At 47.9% G+C, this 18,999-nt stretch overlaps 1 protein-coding gene across 1 annotated transcript in view; it reads left to right on the forward strand.

The window, feature by feature from the left end:
* Positions 1–5,048, forward strand: part of LOC124044486 (unconventional myosin-X-like) — a 175,984-nt gene extending 170,936 nt beyond the window's left edge. Inside the window, exon 38 of the mRNA XM_046364115.1 lies at positions 1,085–5,048. Within this exon, the coding sequence (XP_046220071.1) occupies positions 1,085–1,189 (105 nt within the window). The 3' untranslated portion in view covers positions 1,190–5,048. The remainder of the gene's footprint in view (positions 1–1,084) is intronic.
* Positions 5,049–18,999: the final 13,951 nt, after the last annotated feature.

Consider the following 18,999-nt stretch of genomic DNA (forward strand, 5'->3'; position numbering starts at 1 on the left):
TGTGTTCCAATGGCACGTTGTGTTAGCTAATCCAAACAGAGGCCCAGTAATCAGCAACCATCACTCCTGTGTTCCAATGGCCTTGTTTTGGCTAAGAAAAGCCAGTTTGCGCTGTTCTGTGAAGGAGTAGTACACAGCGTTGATTAGAGATCTTCAGTGTCTTGGAAATGTCTTAATGTTGGAATAGCCATTATTTCCGAGAACAAGAATAGACTGAAGAGTTTCAGAAGAAAGTTTGTTGTTTCTGGCCATTTTGAACCTGTAATCGAACCCACAAATGCTGATGCTCCAGATACTCAACTAGTCTAAAGAAGGCCAGTTTTATTGCTTCTTTAATCAGAACAACAGTTTTCAGCTGTGCTAACATAATTGCAAAAGGGTTTTCTAATGATCAATTAGCCTTTTTAAAATGATAAGCTTGGATTAGCTAACACAACGTGCCATTGGAACACAGGAGTGATGGTTGCTGATAATGGGCCTCTGTTTCTGGATTAGCTAAACAACGTGCCATTGGAACACAGGAGTGATGGTTGCTGATAATGGGCCTCTGTACTTGGATTAGCTAACACAACGTGCCATTGGAACACAGGAGTGATGGTTGCTGATAATGGGCCTATGTACTTGGATTAGCTAACACAACGTGCCATTGGAACACAGGAGTGATGGTTGCTGATAATGGGCCTAAAATGATAAACTTGGATTAGCTAACACAACGTGCCATTGGAACACAGGAGTGATGGTTGCTGATAATGGGCCTATGTACTTGGATTAGCTAACACAACGTGCCATTGGAACACAGGAGTGATGGTTGCTGATTAATGGGCCTCTGTACTTGGATTAGCTAACACAACGTGCCATTGGAACACAGGAGTGATAGTTGCTGATTAATGGGCCTATGTACTTGGATTAGCTAACACAACGTGCCATTGGAACACTGGAGTGATGGTTGCTGATTAATGGGCCTCTGTACTTGGATTAGCTAACACAACGTGCCATTGGAACACTGGAGTGATGGTTGCTGATTAATGGGCCTCTGTACACCGTTTTCCTTGCTTTTAAAACTGTATCCTCTGTGTTGTTTCAGGTTGGAGAGATCACCAAGATCATGAAAGCCTACATCAACATGATAGTGAAGAAGAGATGCAGTGTCAGATCTGTGTCCAGCTACGGAACCAACTGGATCAGGTGATTAGGGACAGGACAGGACACAGCCCAGCTTGCTTCCCACTGCCCCAGGCTAACAGGACAGGACACAGCCCAGCTTGCTTCCCACCGCCCCAGGCTAACAGGACAGGACACAGCCCAGCTTGCTTCCCACTGCTCCAGGCTAACAGGACAGGACACAGACCAGTTGACCTCCCACTGCCCCAGGCTAACAGGACAGGACACAGACCAGTTGACCTCCCACTGCCCCAGGCTAACAGGACAGGACACAGCCCAGCTTGCTTCCCACCGCCCCAGGCTAACAGGACAGGACACAGACCAGTTGACCTCCCACTGCCCCAGGCTAACAGGACCGGACACAGCCCAGCTTGCTTCCCACTGCCCCAGGCTAACAGGACAGGACACAGCCCAGCTTGCTTCCCACCGCCCCAGGCTAACAGGACAGGACACAGCCCAGCTTGCTTCCCACTGCTCCAGGCTAACAGGACAGGACACAGACCAGTTGACCTCCCACTGCCCCAGGCTAACAGGACAGGACACAGACCAGTTGACCTCCCACTGCCCCAGGCTAACAGGACAGGACACAGCCCAGCTTGCTTCCCACCGCCCCAGGCTAACAGGACAGGACACAGACCAGTTGACCTCCCACTGCCCCAGGCTAACAGGACAGGACACAGACCAGTTGACCTCCCACTGCCCCAGGCTAACAGGACAGGACACAGACCAGTTGACCTCCCACTGCCCCAGGCTAACAGGACAGGACACAGACCAGTTGACCTCCCACTGCCCCAGGCTAACAGGACAGGACACAGACCAGTTGACCTCCCACTGCCCCAGGCTAACAGGACAGGACACAGACCAGTTGACCTCCCACTGCCCCAGGCTAACAGGACAGGACACAGACCAGTTGACTTCCCACTGCCACAGGCTAAAAGGCTAACAGACTAGCAGGATAGGACAGGACACAGCCAAGCTGGCTTCCCCCGCGCCAGGCTAACAGGCCAAAAGGCTAACAGGATAGGACAGGACACAGTCCAGTTGGCTTCCCACTGTCCCAGGCTAACAGGATAGGACAGGACACAGTCCAGTTGGCTTCCCACCGCCCCAGGCTAACAGGTTAGGACAGGACACAGTCCAGTTGGCTTCCCTCCGTCCCAGGCTAACAGGCTAGGACAGGACACAGTCCAGTTGGCATCCCACCGTCCCAGGCTAACAGGCTAAAAGGCTCACAGGACAGGACACAGTTGGCTTCCCACCGTCCCAGGCTAACAGGCTAAAAGGCTCACAGGACAGGACACAGTTGGCTTCCCACCGCCCCAGGCTAACAGGACAGGACACAGTCCAGTTGGCTTCCCACTGTCCCAGGCTAACAGGCTAACAGGACAGGACACAGTCCAGTTGGCTTCCCACCGCCCCAGGCTAACAGGTTAGGACACAGACCAGTTGGCTTCCCACCGCCCCAGGCTAACAGGTTAGGACAGGACACAATCCAGTTGGCTTCCCACTGTCCCAGGCTAACAGGTTAGGACAGGACACAGTCCAGTTGGCTTCCCACCGCCCCAGGGTAACAGGCTAGGACAGGACACAATCCAATTGGCTTCCCACCGCCCCAGGCTAACAGGCTAACAGGCTAGGACAGGACACAGTTCAGTTGGCTTCCCACCGCCCCAGGCTAACAGGTTAGGACAGGACACAGTCCAGTTGGCTTCCCACCGCCCCAGGCTAACAGGCTAGGACAGGACACAGTCCAGTTGGCTTCCCACCGCCCCAGGCTAACAGGCTAGGACAGGACACAGTCCAGTTGGCTTCCCACCGCCCCAGGCTAACAGGCTAGGACAGGACACAGTCCAGTTGGCTTCCCACCGCCCCAGGCTAACAGGCTAGGACAGGACACAGTCCAGTTGGCTTCCCACCGCCCCAGGCTAACAGGCTAGGACAGGACACAGTCCAGTTGGCTTCCCACCGCCCCAGGCTAACAGGCTAAAAGGCTAACACTACAAGGCTAAAATTATTTGAAGACAAGAGGGACTGTTCTCCTCAACCCAGATGTCTGCATAACTGAAAGCTGTTAATCAGCTACTCAATATCTTGTTCACCTCCATTGACAACAAGGAATCTCATCTAGAAGATTCTAAGAACCGTAGGACCGTAGTCTCTCATTGCATATATATGTGGTAAAGAGGTCAATGGAACTCTAACAAAACAATGGAAATGCCATGGAAACGTGTGGGGGAAAGATCCAGATTCTCCTCATTGCCCCCGAGCAACATTAGCCTACGTTTAGGCTATTGTTTCACACTCTGTTGAGGTAGAAATCGAAGTCAACCCCAATATATGTTCATTTCATCGTCACCAATCAGCTGCGTTAAAGTTGAAAACTACTTTGACTACCACTACCAATTTCTGTATGCTAGCTATGCTACCAGCTTATACGAATGGGAGTTACTATTATTCACTTTGATAGATCAGATTGGTTTGAATGTGCACCAATCCAGCGTCCTTCAATCCCCCCCCACCCCCTGTCTGCATTCCATTGACCTCTTTACCAGAACATTCTAGAATGTGTCTAATTAAAATGTCTACCTGCTTTCCCTCAACCATTACATATAGCTTTTCTCTAGCTGTCGACAGAGTGGATAACCAACCATGTTATTTTCTTCCATTATTTACATCACTTCATCAATGGTATGGACCGATCAAGTATCACATCACGTCAGATGTCCTTTTGCTTCAAGTTTGAGCATTTCAAATACCTTTCCAATGGACTGAGATTTAGATTGACTGAGAAGTGTCACTGTCAAACCCTCCCTGACTATAGCTCCCGGGTTGTGTCTTATTTTGACATTGCAATTGTGTTATTGTTATTGTAACATTAGAGCTGTTGATGAATACAACTATACCATTCTATATTTATAATGAGAAGAAGTGATTTGTCTCTCTAAGGATATACTATGTGATCATTATTGATCCTCAGGGCAGCCATTACTCATTACAATACTCTGTTTAGTAGCTACTCTATGCCACAGAATAGGGAAATAAGGTTTATAGACTGCCCCCTCGGGTTTGATGAGCAATATGAGTCCAATTTCAGACCACAGACCCAAGGAGTTGAACCTCTTTACATTTTAATGCCTTAAATAGTTTCACTGCTTCCATCCATGTCGTTATTCGACTACTTTGGACTGTGAGTAATAGTTTCACTGCTTCCATCCATGTCGTTATTCGACTACTTTGGACTGTGAGTAATAGTTTCACTGCTTCCATCCATGTCGTTATTCGACTACTTTGGACTGTGAGTAATAGTTTCACTGCTTCCATCCATGTCGTTATTCGACTACTTTGGACTGTGAGTAATAGTTTCACTGCTTCCATCCATGTCGTTATTCGACTACTTTGGACTGTGAGTAATAGTTTCACTGCTTCCATCCATGTCGTTAATCGACTACTTTGGACTGTGAGTAATAGTTTCACTGCTTCCATCCATGTCGTTATTCGACTACTTTGGACTGTAAGTAATAGTTTCACTGCTTCCATCCATGTCGTTATTCGACTACTTTGGACTGTGAGTAATAGTTTCACTGCTTCCATCCATGTCGTTATTCGACTACTTTGGACTGTGAGTAATAGTTTCACTGCTTCCATCCATGTCGTTATTCGACTACTTTGGACTGTAAGTAATAGTTTCACTGCTTCCATCCATGTCGTTAATCGACTACTTTGGACTGTGAGTAATAGTTTCACTGCTTCCATCCATGTCGTTATTCGACTACTTTGGACTGTGAGTAATAGTTTCACTGCTTCCATCCATGTCGTTAATCGACTACTTTGGACTGTGAGTAATAGTTTCACTGCTTCCATCCATGTCGTTATTCGACTACTTTGGACTGTAATAGTTTCACTGCTTCCATCCATAGTTTGGACACTGCTTCCATCCATGTCGTTAATCGACTACTTTGGACTGTGAGTAATAGTTTCACTGCTTCCATCCATGTCGTTATTCGACTACTTTGGACTGTGAGTAATAGTTTCACTGCTTCCATCCATGTCGTTAATCGACTACTTTGGACTGTGAGTAATAGTTTCACTGCTTCCATCCATGTCGTTATTCGACTACTTTGGACTGTAAGTAATAGTTTCACTGCTTCCATCCATGTCGTTATTCGACTACTTTGGACTGTGAGTAATAGTTTCACTGCTTCCATCCATGTCGTTTTCGACTACTTTGGACTGTGAGTAATAGTTTCACTGCTTCCATCCATGTCGTTATTCGACTACTTTGGACTGTGAGTAATAGTTTCACTGCTTCCATCCATGTCGTTATTCGACTACTTTGGACTGTGAGTAATAGTTTCACTGCTTCCATCCATGTCGTTATTCGACTACTTTGGACTGTGAGTAATAGTTTCACTGCTTCCATCCATGTCGTTATTCGACTACTTTGGACTGTGAGTAATAGTTTCACTGCTTCCATCCATACTTCGTTATTGACTACTTTGGACTGTGAGTAATAGTTTCACTGCTTCCATCCATGTCGTTAATCGACTACTTTGGACTGTGAGTAATAGTTTCACTGCTTCCATCCATGTCGTTATTCGACTACTTTGGACTGTGAGTAATAGTTTCACTGCTTCCATCCATGTCGTTATTCGACTACTTTGGACTGTGAGTAATAGTTTCACTGCTTCCATCCATGTCGTTATTCGACTACTTTGGACTGTGAGTAATAGTTTCACTGCTTCCATCCATGTCGTTATTCGACTACTTTGGACTGTGAGTAATAGTTTCACTGCTTCCATCCATGTCGTTAATCGACTACTTTGGACTGTGAGTAATAGTTTCACTGCTTCCATCCATGTCGTTATTCGACTACTTTGGACTGTAAGTAATAGTTTCACTGCTTCCATCCATGTCGTTATTCGACTACTTTGGACTGTGAGTAATAGTTTCACTGCTTCCATCCATGTCGTTATTCGACTACTTTGGACTGTGAGTAATAGTTTCACTGCTTCCATCCATGTCGTTATTCGACTACTTTGGACTGTGAGTAATAGTTTCACTGCTTCCATCCATGTCGTTAATCGACTACTTTGGACTGTGAGTAATAGTTTCACTGCTTCCATCCATGTCGTTATTCGACTACTTTGGACTGTAAGTAATAGTTTCACTGCTTCCATCCATGTCGTTAATCGACTACTTTGGACTGTAAGTAATAGTTTCACTGCTTCCATCCATGTCGTTATTCGACTACTTTGGACTGTGAGTAATAGTTTCACTGCTTCCATCCATGTCGTTATTCGACTACTTTGGACTGTGAGTAATAGTTTCACTGCTTCCATCCATGTCGTTATTCGACTACTTTGGACTGTGAGTAATAGTTTCACTGCTTCCATCCATGTCGTTATTCGACTACTTTGGACTGTGAGTAATAGTTTCACTGCTTCCATCCATGTCGTTAATCGACTACTTTGGACTGTAAGTAATTGTTTTGCCTTTCAGGAATGGCGTCCCCAAACAGGGTTAATAACTTGGTGGTTATAATCAGTTATAACACAGGTGGTCGAGGCTGCCATTCTACCCAGTGCCTGAGAAGCAGAGTTTAAACCACATGGTTTCAAATCTGGTGAAATGACACTTGCCTTTTATATATGACTAGAACAAACCAATATATATATATATAGAACAAACCAATATATATATATATATATATAGAACAAACCAATATATACATATATATATATATATATATATATAGAACAAACCAATATATACATATATATATATATATATATATATAGAACAATATAGAACAAACCAATATATATATATATATATAGAACAAACCAATATATAGTCCGTTGCTTCTCCCTACTACTACATGTAGGTTGTTTATTTACACTAAAGGCTGTGGTTAATATAAACATGTGCTTATTTCTGTAAACCATGATTATAGAATTTAGTCTCCAGTATTTTAACTAATTTAAACGGTTATATTTTCTATTATGAAAATCATTTATAATTATTTTTTGTCTTTTTAATGATTGTGACTGAAACTGTTGTTCAATGAGAGCGTGATGTTTTGATGAGACAAGCAGGTCATCGCCTGGTACTTCTGTTACTGAAGGATGAATTGTTATTTGGGTCTTTGTGGGAGGGAGGGTGATATTGTCTCCCGTCAGATGGGGTCACTCCTCCGCGATGCTTGTACCTCAACCGGTCATGTAGGACGTGGAACTCATATTCAAATTTCAATATTGAGCATCCGCCATTCAACAAATTAAAACATAGTCCCTTATTATTATTATTATTTTTTTTTTTACATCACAGCGCTCTCGTATGATTCTCAGTGAAAGAGGCAGAATAACTAGCTAGCTAAATTATTAAAAACGTTGTGACAGTGATTTAATAGTTTGCAATTGTGAGAAAATAAAAACAAACCTTCTGCTCAAATTCTGTGGCAGGACCGTTGGTCGCCAGGCAGTGACTTGATCAGCTATGTTGCTATCTGTTGTAGCCTGTTAGCTTACTGACATAGTTAGCCAGCTAGTCAGCTAGCTCTTCAGTCACTGACATATACAAGCCTGTTTAAATGACCCTGGAGTTGTAGACATGCAGCCCCACAATGAATAGGAAGTAGCTGTTAACAGAAATCAGTCCACAGATCAGCATGTTTCTCCGGGTCGTATTGTTGGGTCATGAAAACTCATTATAATGGAAGCATTAGCACTACTAGCTACAGTAGCTTGCTAGCTAGCTTTTGTTGGAAGATTCACCATTGTGTGTGCAGCACTAAGAAGGTAGCTGGTTGGTTATAGCAGTGTCGTTTCAGTCCAGATGATTTCAGGGACTGGCTCAGCTGTTGGACAAATGTATGTTTTCGTGCCCATTGTCAAACTTCAGAAATGCTGCTCATTGAAGCACAATAATCATTAGCTAGCTGTAAAAATGGGGCGACTAAGACTTCCTCATCAAAAAAACATCAACATTATTGACATACTGTATTTGTGGTTTTACCATAGCTGAATTCAGACAGTTCTGAGGCAGGAATGAGGTTCAGCGGATGATGTCTCTTAGGTAATCAGTATTAAACGTCGTGACAGCCCGTTTTGACCGGGCTTCTTTTGATCTATCCCATGATCCTTTGCGAGATACAAGACGGATCCGTGCAGGCGGAATCCACGTGCTATCTGATGGAAGACAATGGGAGGCTGGGGTATTTACTGTGTGTAATTCTAATAGTCAGGATGAGAGGGTCAGACACAGGCTGTTTTTCAGCTCTCTGTGTTTGCGTCTGAATTGGCACCCTAGTCCCTATATAGTGCACTACTTTAGACTGGGACCTATAGGGAATAGGGTGCCATTAGGGATGCCGCCCTGTCTGTTTTTTTCTGGCCAGCTGCCGGCAGCCACACCAGAACTACTGGTATGTTCCCCTGGACCATTACTGTACTTATGACATGTTTATGTTTATTTGGAGAGAGAGAAACAATCTGGAAATGATTTTTTTTTGTAACTGGATTTACAAGATGCTTTAATAAATGATTGTATTTATAACCTGTTTGGCGTTGTCTGTACAGTGTTGTCTGGATAACAACATGTAGCTACAGTACTATGAAACAAAAGCAGTTTCTGGCCATTGGAATAACAAAAACAGTTTTGATACTAATGTAGCTACATCTTACACAAAATCCTGCCTTTTTAGAAAATGTAGCTTCTTCAGAATAAAATATAAAGATACTTTGCAAGTAGCTAATATTTCACCAAAGAGAAGCAAAAAGCATACTGACATCATTAGAAAATTCATGCAACTAAGCAACACAGCCCTAAGGAGCTCGGTTAGGAACACAGCCCTAAGGAGCTCGGTTAGGAACACAACCCTAAGGAGCTCGACTAGGAACACAGCCCTAAGGAGCTCGACTAGGAACACAGCCCTAAGGAGCTCGACTATGAACACAGCCCTAAGGAGCTCGACTAGGAACACAGCCCTAAGGAGCTCGGTTAGGAACACAACCCTAAGGAGCTCGACTAGGAACACAGCCCTAAGGAGCTCGGTTAGGAACACAACCCTAAGGAGCTCGGTTAGGAACACAGCCCTAAGGAGCTCGACTAGGAACTCAACCCTAAGGAGCTCGACTATGAACACAGCCCTAAGGAGCTCGGTTAGGAACACAGCCCTAAGGAGCTCGGTTATGAACACAACCCTAAGGAGCTCGACTATGAACACAACCCTAAGCAGTTCGGTTAGGAACACAGCCCTAAGGAGCTCGACTAGGAACACAACCCTATGGAGCTCGACTAGGAACACAGCCCTAAGGAGCTCGGTTAGGAACACAACCCTAAGGAGCTCGACTATGAACACAGCCCTAAGGAGCTCGGTTAGGAACACAGCCCTAAGGAGCTCGGTTAGGAACACAGCGCTAAGGAGCTCGGTTAGGAACACAACCCTAAGGAGCTCGGTTAGGAACACAACCCTAAGGAGCTCGGTTAGGAACACAGCCCTAAGGAGCTCGGTTAGGAACACGGCCCTAAGGAGCTCGGTTAGGAACACAGCCCTAAGGAGCTCGGTTAGGAACACGACCCTAAGGAGCTCGGTTAGGAACACAGCCCTAAGGAGCTCGGTTAGCAAAACGACCCTAAGGAGCTCGACTATGAACACAGCCCTAAGGAGCTCGACTAGGAACACAGCCCTAAGGAGCTCGACTTTGAACACAGCCCTAAGGAGCTCGGTTAGGAACACAACCCTAAGGAGGAGCTAAGGACGGTTAGGAACACAGCCCTAAGGAGCTCGGTTAGGAACACAGCCCTAAGGAGCTCGGTTAGGAACACAGCGCTAAGAAGCTCGGTTAGGAACACAACCCTAAGGAGCTCGGTTAGGAACACAACCCTAAGGAGCTCGGTTAGGAACACAGCCCTAAGGAGCTCGGTTAGGAACACGGCCCTAAGGAGCTCGGTTAGGAACACAGCCCTAAGGAGCTCGGTTAGGAACACGACCCTAAGGAGCTCGGTTAGGAACACAGCCCTAAGGAGCTCGGTTAGCAAAACGACCCTAAGGAGCTCGACTATGAACACAGCCCTAAGGAGCTCGACTAGGAACACAGCCCTAAGGAGCTCGACAAGGAACACAGCCCTAAGGAGCTCGGTTAGGAACACAGCCCTAAGGAGCTCGACTATGAACACAGCCCTAAGGAGCTCGACTATGAACACAGCCCTAAGGAGCTCGACTTTGAACACAGCCCTAAGGAGCTCGGTTAGCAACACAACCCTAAGGAGCTCGGTTAGGAACACAACCCTAAGGAGCTCGGTTAGGAACACAACCCTAAGGAGCTCGACTATGAACACAGCCCTAAGGAGCTCGGTTAGGAACACAACCCTAAGTAGCTCGGTTAGGAACACAACCCTAAGGAGCTCGGTTAGCAAAACGACCCTAAGGAGCTCGACTATGAACACAGCCCTAAGGAGCTCGACTAGGAACACAGCCCTAAGGAGCTCGACAAGGAACACAGCCCTAAGGAGCTCGGTTAGGAACACAGCCCTAAGGAGCTCGACTATGAACACAGCCCTAAGGAGCTCGACTATGAACACAGCCCTAAGGAGCTCGACTTTGAACACAGCCCTAAGGAGCTCGGTTAGCAACACAACCCTAAGGAGCTCGGTTAGGAACACAGCCCTAAGGAGCTCGACTATGAACACAGCCCTAAGGAGCTCGGTTAGGAACACAGCACTAAGGAGCTCGACTAGGGACACAACCCTAAGGAGCTCGACTATGAACACAACCCTAAGGAGCTCGACTAGGAACACAACCATAAGGAGCTCGACTAGGAACACAGCCCTAAGGAGCTCGACTATGAACACAACCCTAAGGAGCTCGACTATGAACACAGCCCTAAGGAGCTCGGTTAGGAACACAACCCTAAGGAGCTCGACTAGGAACACAGCCCTAAGGAGCTCGACTATGAACACAACCCTAAGGAGCTCGACTATGAACACAGCCCTAAGGAGCTCGGTTAGGAACACAGCCCTAAGGAGCTCGGTTAGGAACACAGCCCTAAGGAGCTCGGTTAGGAACACAACCCTAAGGAGCTCGACTAGGAACACAACCCTAAGGAGCTCGACTAGGAACACAACCCTAAGGAGCTCGACTATGAACACAGCCCTAAGGAGCTCGGTTAGGAACACAGCCCTAAGGAGCTCGACTAGGAACACAACCCTAAGGAGCTCGACTAGGAACACAACCCTAAGGAGCTCGACTAGGAACACAGCCCTAAGGAGCTCGGTTAGGAACACAACCCTAAGGAGCTCGGTTAGGAACACAGCCCTAAGGAGCTCGGTTAGGAACACAGCCCTAAGGAGCTCGGTTAGGAACACAGCCCTAAGGAGCTCGGTTAGGAACACAGGCCTAAGGAGCTCGGTTAGGAACACAACCCTAAGGAGCTCGACTAGGAACACAGCCCTAAGGATGTCATGCAGGTGAAAGAGGACCCAAAAGCGACTTAACAGAAACAGAGTTTATTCAAGTCCAAACAGAAAACGACAAATCCTGAATCCTTAACAGGAAATGTCCAAACAGGGAATAACAGAAATCCTCTAGTCTGTAGAGGGGAATAACAGGAGAAGCGGCCACAGACTGCAGGTCGCTTCGGGTAGGCGCAGGCCGTAGCTGACAGAGACACCTGCTCACACGCAGCATCTGATGAAGGCAAAAACACGACAGGACAGGGCGATACACAATCACAGCACGGTGAATTCTAAACAAGGAACCGACAGGACAGGAACGGAACACAAAGGAAGAAATAGGGACTCTAATCAGGGGAAAGGATCGGGAACAGGTGTGGGAAGACTAAATGATGATTAGGGGAATAGGAACAGCTGGGAGCAGGAACGGAACGATAGAGAGAAGAGAGAGCGAGAGAGTGAGAGAGGGAGGGGGAGAGAGAGGGATAGAAAGAGGGAAAGAACCTAATAAGACCAGCAGAGGGAAACGAATAGAATGGGGAGCACAGGGACAAGACATGATAATAAATGACAAACATGACAGTACCCCCCACTCACCGAGCGCCTCCTGGCGCACTCGAGGAGGAATCCTGGCGGCAACGGAGGAAATCATCGATGAGTGAACGGTCCAGCACGTCCCGAGACGGAACCCAACTCCTCTCCTCAGGACCGTAACCCTCCCAATCCACTAAGTATTGGTGACCCCGTCCCCGAGAACGCATGTCCATGATCTTATGTACCTTGTAAATAGGTGCGCTCTCGACAAGGACGGGGGGGGGAGGGAAGACGAACGGGGGTGCGAAGAAAGGGCTTAACACAGGAGACATGGAAGACAGGATGGACGCGACGAAGATGTCGCGGAAGAAGCAGTCGCACAGCGACAGGATTGACGACCTGGGAGACACGGAACGGACCAATGAACCGCGGAGTCAACTTACGAGAAGCTGTCGTAAGAGGAAGGTTGCGAGTGGAAAGCCACACTCTCTGGCCGCAACAATACCTTGGACTCTTAATCCTGCGTTTATTGGCGGCTCTCACCGTCTGTGCCCTGTAACGGCAAAGTGCAGACCTCACCCTCCTCCAGGTGCGCTCACAACGTTGGACAAACGCTTGAGCGGAGGGAACGCTGGACTCGGCAAGCTGGGATGAGAACAGAGGAGGCTGGTAACCCAGACTACTCTGAAACGGAGATAACCCGGTAGCAGACGAAGGAAGCGAATTGTGAGCGTATTCTGCCCAGGGAGCTGTTCTGCCCAAGACGCAGGGTTTCTGAAAGAAAGGCTGCGTAGTATGCGACCAATCGTCTGATTGGCCCTCTCTGCTTGACCGTTAGACTGGGGATGAAACCCGGAAGAGAGACTGACGGACGCACCAATCAAACGACAGAACTCCCTCCAAAACTGTGACGTGAATTGCGGGCCTCTGTCTGAAACGGCGTCTAACGGGAGGCCATGAATTCTGAATACATTCTCAATAATGATTTGTGCCGTCTCCTTAGCGGAAGGAAGTTTAGCGAGGGGAATGAAATGTGCCGCCTTAGAGAACCTATCGACAACCGTAAGAATCACAGTCTTCCCCGCAGACAAAGGCAGACCGGTAATGAAGTCTAAGGCGATGTGAGACCATGGTCGAGAAGGAATGGGGAGCGGTCTGAGACGACCGGCAGGAGGAGAGTTACCCGACTTAGTCTGCGCGCAGTCCGAACAAGCAGCCACGAAACGGCGCGTGTCACGCTCCTGAGTCGGCCACCAAAAGCGCTGGCGAATAGACGCAAGAGTGCCTCGAACACCGGGATGACCAGCTAACTTGGCAGAGTGAGCCCACTGAAGAACAGCCAGACGAGTGGAAACAGGAACGAAAAGGAGGTTACTAGGACAAGCGCGCGGCGACGCAGTGTGCGTGAGTGCTTGCTTAACCTGTCTTTCAATTCCCCAGACTGTTAACCCGACAACACGCCCATAAGGAAGAATCCCCTCGGGATCAGTAGAAGCCACAGAAGAACTAAACAGACGGGATAAGGCATCAGGCTTGGTGTTCTTGCTACCCGGACGGTAAGAAATCACAAACTCGAAACGAGCGAAAAACAACGCCCAACGAGCTTGACGGGCATTAAGTCGTTTGGCAGAACGGATGTACTCAAGGTTCTTATGGTCTGTCCAAACGACAAAAGGAACGGTCGCCCCCTCCAACCACTGTCGCCATTCGCCTAGGGCTAAACGGATGGCGAGCAGTTCACGGTTACCCACATCATAGTTGCGCTCAGATGGCGACAGGCGATGAGAAAAATAAGCGCAAGGATGAACCTTATCGTCAGACTGGAAGCGCTGGGATAGAATGGCTCCCACGCCTACCTCTGAAGCGTCAACCTCGACAATGAATTGTCTAGTGACGTCAGGAGTAACGAGGATAGGAGCGGACGTAAAACGTTCTTTTAGAAGATCAAAAGCTCCCTGGGCGGAACCGGACCACTTAAAACACGTCTTGACAGAAGTAAGAGCTGTGAGAGGGGCAGCAACTTGACCGAAATTACGAATGAAACGCCGATAGAAATTAGCGAAACCTAAAAAGCGCTGCAACTCGACACGTGACCTTGGAACGGGCCAATCACTGACAGCTTGGACCTTAGCGGAATCCATCTGAATGCCTTCAGCGGAAATAACGGAACCGAGAAAAGTAACGGAGGAGACATGAAAAGAGCACTTCTCAGCCTTTACGTAGAGACAATTCTCTAAAAGGCGCTGTAGAACACGTCGAACGTGCTGAACATGAATCTCGAGTGACAGAGAAAAAATCAGGATATCGTCAAGATAGACAAAAACAAAGATGTTCAGCATGTCTCTCAGAACATCATTAACTAATGCCTGAAAAACAGCTGGCGCATTGGCGAGACCGAACGGCAGAACCCGGTACTCAAAATGCCCTAACGGAGTGTTAAACGCCGTTTTCCACTCGTCCCCCTCTCTGATGCGCACGAGATGGTAAGCGTTACGAAGGTCCAACTTAGTAAAGCACCTGGCTCCCTGCAGAATCTCGAAGGCTGATGACATAAGGGGAAGCGGATAACGATTCTTAACCGTTATGTCATTCAGCCCTCGATAATCCACGCAGGGGCGCAGAGTACCGTCCTTCTTCTTAACAAAAAAGAACCCCGCCCGGCCGGAGAGGAAGAAGGCACTATGGTACCGGCGTCAAGAGACACAGACAAATAATCCTCGAGAGCCTTACGTTCGGGAGCCGACAGAGAGTATAGTCTACCTCGAGGAGGAGTGGTCCCCGGAAGGAGATCAATACTACAATCATACGACCGGTGAGGAGGAAGGGAGTTGGCTCGGGACCGACTGAAGACCGTGCGCAGATCATGATATTCCTCCGGCACTCCTGTCAAATCGCCAGGTTCCTCCTGAGAAGTAGGGACAGAAGAAACGGGAGGGATGGCAGACATTAAACACTTCACATGACAAGAAACGTTCCAGGATAGGATAGAATTACTAGACCAATTAATAGAAGGATTATGACATACTAGCCAGGGATGACCCAAAACAACAGGTGTAAACGGTGAACGGAAAATCAAAAAGAAATAGTCTCACTGTGGTTACCAGATACTGTGAGGGTTAAAGGTAGTGTCTCAAATCTGATACTGGGAAGATGACTACCATCTAAGGCGAACATGGGCGTAGGCTTCTCTAACTCTCTGAAAGGAATGTCATGTTTCCGAACCCATGCTTCGTCCATGAAACAACCCTCAGCCCCAGAGTCTATCAAGGCACTACATGTAGCACCCGAACCGGTCCAGCGTAGATGGACCGACAAAGTAGTACAGGATTTTGATGGAGAGACTTGAGTAGTTGCGCTCACCTGTAGCCCTCCGCTTACAGATGAGCTCTGGCTTTTACTGGACATGAATTAACAAAATGTCCAGCAACTCCGCAATAGAGGCACAGGCGGTTGGTGATCCTCCGTTCCCTCTCCTTAGTCGAGATGCGAATCCCTCCCAGCTGCATGGGCTCAGTCTCAAAGCCAGAGGAGGGAGATGGTTGCGATGCGGAGCAGGGAAACACCGTTGATGCGAGCTCTCTTCCACGAGCCCGGTGACGAAGATCTACCCGTCGTTCTATGCGGATGGCGAGAGCAATCAAAGAGTCCACATCTGAAGGAACCTCCCGGAGAGAATCTCATCCTTAACCACTGCGTGGAGTCCCTCCAGAAAACGAGCGAGCAGCGCCGGCTCGTTCCACTCACTAGAGGCAGCAAGAGTGCGAAACTCAATAGAATAATCCGTTATGGACCGTTCACCTTGGCATAAGGAAGCCAGGGCCCTAGAAGCCTCCCCACCAAAAACTGAACGGTCAAAAACCCGAATCATCTCCTCTTTAAAGTTCTGGAACTTGTTAGAGCAATCAGCCCTTGCCTCCCAGATAGCTGTGCCCCATTCTCGAGCCCGGCCAGTAAGGAGTGAAATGACGTAAGCAACCCGAGCTCTCTCTCTAGAGTATGTGTTGGGTTGGAGAGAGAACACAATCTCACACTGCGTGAGAAAAGAGCGGCACTCAGTGGGCTGCCCGGAGTAGCAAGGTGGGTTATTAACCCTAGGTTCTGGAGGCTCGGCAGGCCAGGAAGTAACAGGTGGCACGAGACGTAGACTCTGGAACTGTCCAGAGAGGTCGGAAACCTGAGCGGCCAGGTTCTCCACGGCATGGCGAGCAGCAGACAATTCCTGCTCGTGTCTGCCGAGCATGGCTCCTTGGATCTCGACGGCAGTGTAACGAGCGTCTGAAGTCGCTGGGTCCATTCCTTGGTCGGTTCCTTCTGTCATGCAGGTGAAAGAGGACCCAAAAGCGACTTAACAGAAACAGAGTTTATTCAAGTCCAAACAGAAAACGACAAATCCTGAATCCTTAACAGGAAATGTCCAAACAGGGAATAACAGAAATCCTCTAGTCTGTAGAGGGGAATAACAGGAGAAGCGGCCACAGACTGCAGGTCGCCGGGTAGGCGCAGGCCGTAGCTGACAGAGACACCTGCTCACACGCAGCATCTGATGAAGGCAAAAACACGACAGGACAGGGCGATACACAATCACAGCACGGTGAATTCTAAACAAGGAACCGACAGGACAGGAACGGAACACAAAGGAAGAAATAGGGACTCTAATCAGGGGAAAGGATCGGGAACAGGTGTGGGAAGACTAAATGATGATTAGGGGAATAGGAACAGCTGGGAGCAGGAACGGAACGATAGAGAGAAGAGAGAGCGAGAGAGTGAGAGAGGGAGGGGGAGAGAGAGGGATAGAAAGAGGGAAAGAACCTAATAAGACCAGCAGAGGGAAACGAATAGAATGGGGAGCACAGGGACAAGACATGATAATAAATGACAAACATGACAAAGGAGCTCGGTTAGGAACACAGCCCTAAGGAGCCCGACTAGGAACACAACCCTAAGGAGCTCGACTATGAACACAGCCCTAAGGAGCTCGGTTAGGAACACAGCCCTAAGGAGCTCGGTTAGGAACACAGCCCTAAGGAGCTCGGTTAGGAACACAACCCTAAGGAGCTCGACTATGAACACAGCCCTAAGGAGCTCGGTTAGGAACATAGCCCTAAGGAGCTCGGTTAGGAACACAGCGCTAAGGAGCTCGGTTAGGAACACAACCCTAAGGAGCTCGGTTAGGAACACAACCCTAAGGAGCTCGGTTAGGAACACAGCCCTAAGGAGCTCGGTTAGGAACACGGCCCTAAGGAGCTCGGTTAGGAACACAGCCCTAAGGAGCTCGGTTAGGAACACGACCCTAAGGAGCTTGGTTAGGAACACAGCCCTAAGGAGCTCGGTTAGCAAAACGACCCTAAGGAGCTCGACTATGAACACAGCCCTAAGGAGCTCGACTAGGAACACAGCCCTAAGGAGCTCGACAAGGAACACAGCCCTAAGGAGCTCGGTTAGGAACACAGCCCTAAGGAGCTCGACTATGAACACAGCCCTAAGGAGCTCGACTATGAACACAGCCCTAAGGAGCTCGACTTTGAACACAGCCCTAAGGAGCTCGGTTAGCAACACAACCCTAAGGAGCTCGGTTAGGAACACAACCCTAAGGAGCTCGGTTAGGAACACAACCCTAAGGAGCTCGACTATGAACACAGCCCTAAGGAGCTCGGTTAGGAACACAACCCTAAGTAGCTCGGTTAGGAACACAGCCCTAAGGAGCTCGGTTAGGAACACAGCCCTAAGGAGCTCGGTTAGGAACACAACCCTAAGGAGCTCGGTTAGGAACACAGCCCTAAGGAGCTCGGTTAGGAACACAGCCCTAAGGAGCTCGGTTAGGAACACAGCCCTAAGGAGCTCGGTTATGAACACAACCCTAAGGAGCTCGGTTAGGAACACAACCCTAAGAAGCTCGGTTAGGAACACAGCCCTAAGGAGCTCGACTATGAACACAACCCTAAGGAGCTCGGTTAGGAACACAACCCTAAGGAGCTCGGTTAGGAACACAGCCCTAAGGAGCTCGACTATGAACACAACCCTAAGGAGCTCGGTTAGGAACACAACCCTAAGGAGCTCGGTTAGGAACACAGCCCTAAGGAGCTCGGTTAGGAACACAGCCCTAAGGAGCTCGGTTAGGAACACAGCCCTAAGGAGCTCGACTAGGAACACAGCCCTAAAGAGCTCGACTAGGAACACAGCCCTAAGGAGCTTGACTATGAACACAACCCTAAGGAGCTCAACTAGGAACACAGCCCTAAGGAGCTCGGATAGGAACACAGCCCTAAGGAGCTCGGCTACCCTGCCGCCCCAGTATGCTGCTTACTTATTTGGAAACTCAATTTGATTTAGTGATTTGATGATTTCTTGACTGGAACTGTCCATATATATTCATTCTGGAAAATTGTGGAAGGTTTTTTCTTTGCAGTGTTTTAATAATCAATCAATGTTTTACTGAAAGATATTTTCATTTGGGTGCAGGACAAAAGAGTTGCTGAGAGAAGAACACCAGGGTTGTGTTAAGATGGCCCAAATGGCAGAAAACAGTTTTTAAATGACTGCCAGCAAATATTACAATTGTACACATTCAGGTAGAATGTACAGCACAACACTACATTTCAACTCCGTTTCAAAAATGTCTCCTGTTTCTTGCCTACTTGAATGCGACCCAGTCTCTTTAATAAGTGTTGTTCTGGTTAACTACTAGCCATGCTTTGTGGTTTTAGTCTGGGTTTGTGTATAAGCACTTTTTGACATCTGCTGATGTAAAAAGCTCTTTATAAACATGTGATTTGATGTTGCGTTTATATTTTTGTTCAGTGTACATTAGTCTATGATTGCCACGGCTCAAACATCTTCGAGAGGCTTCATTGA

This window comes from Oncorhynchus gorbuscha, linkage group LG09 (genome assembly GCF_021184085.1).
Source record: "Oncorhynchus gorbuscha isolate QuinsamMale2020 ecotype Even-year linkage group LG09, OgorEven_v1.0, whole genome shotgun sequence".
NCBI classification, from domain to species: Eukaryota; Metazoa; Chordata; class Actinopteri; order Salmoniformes; family Salmonidae; genus Oncorhynchus; species Oncorhynchus gorbuscha.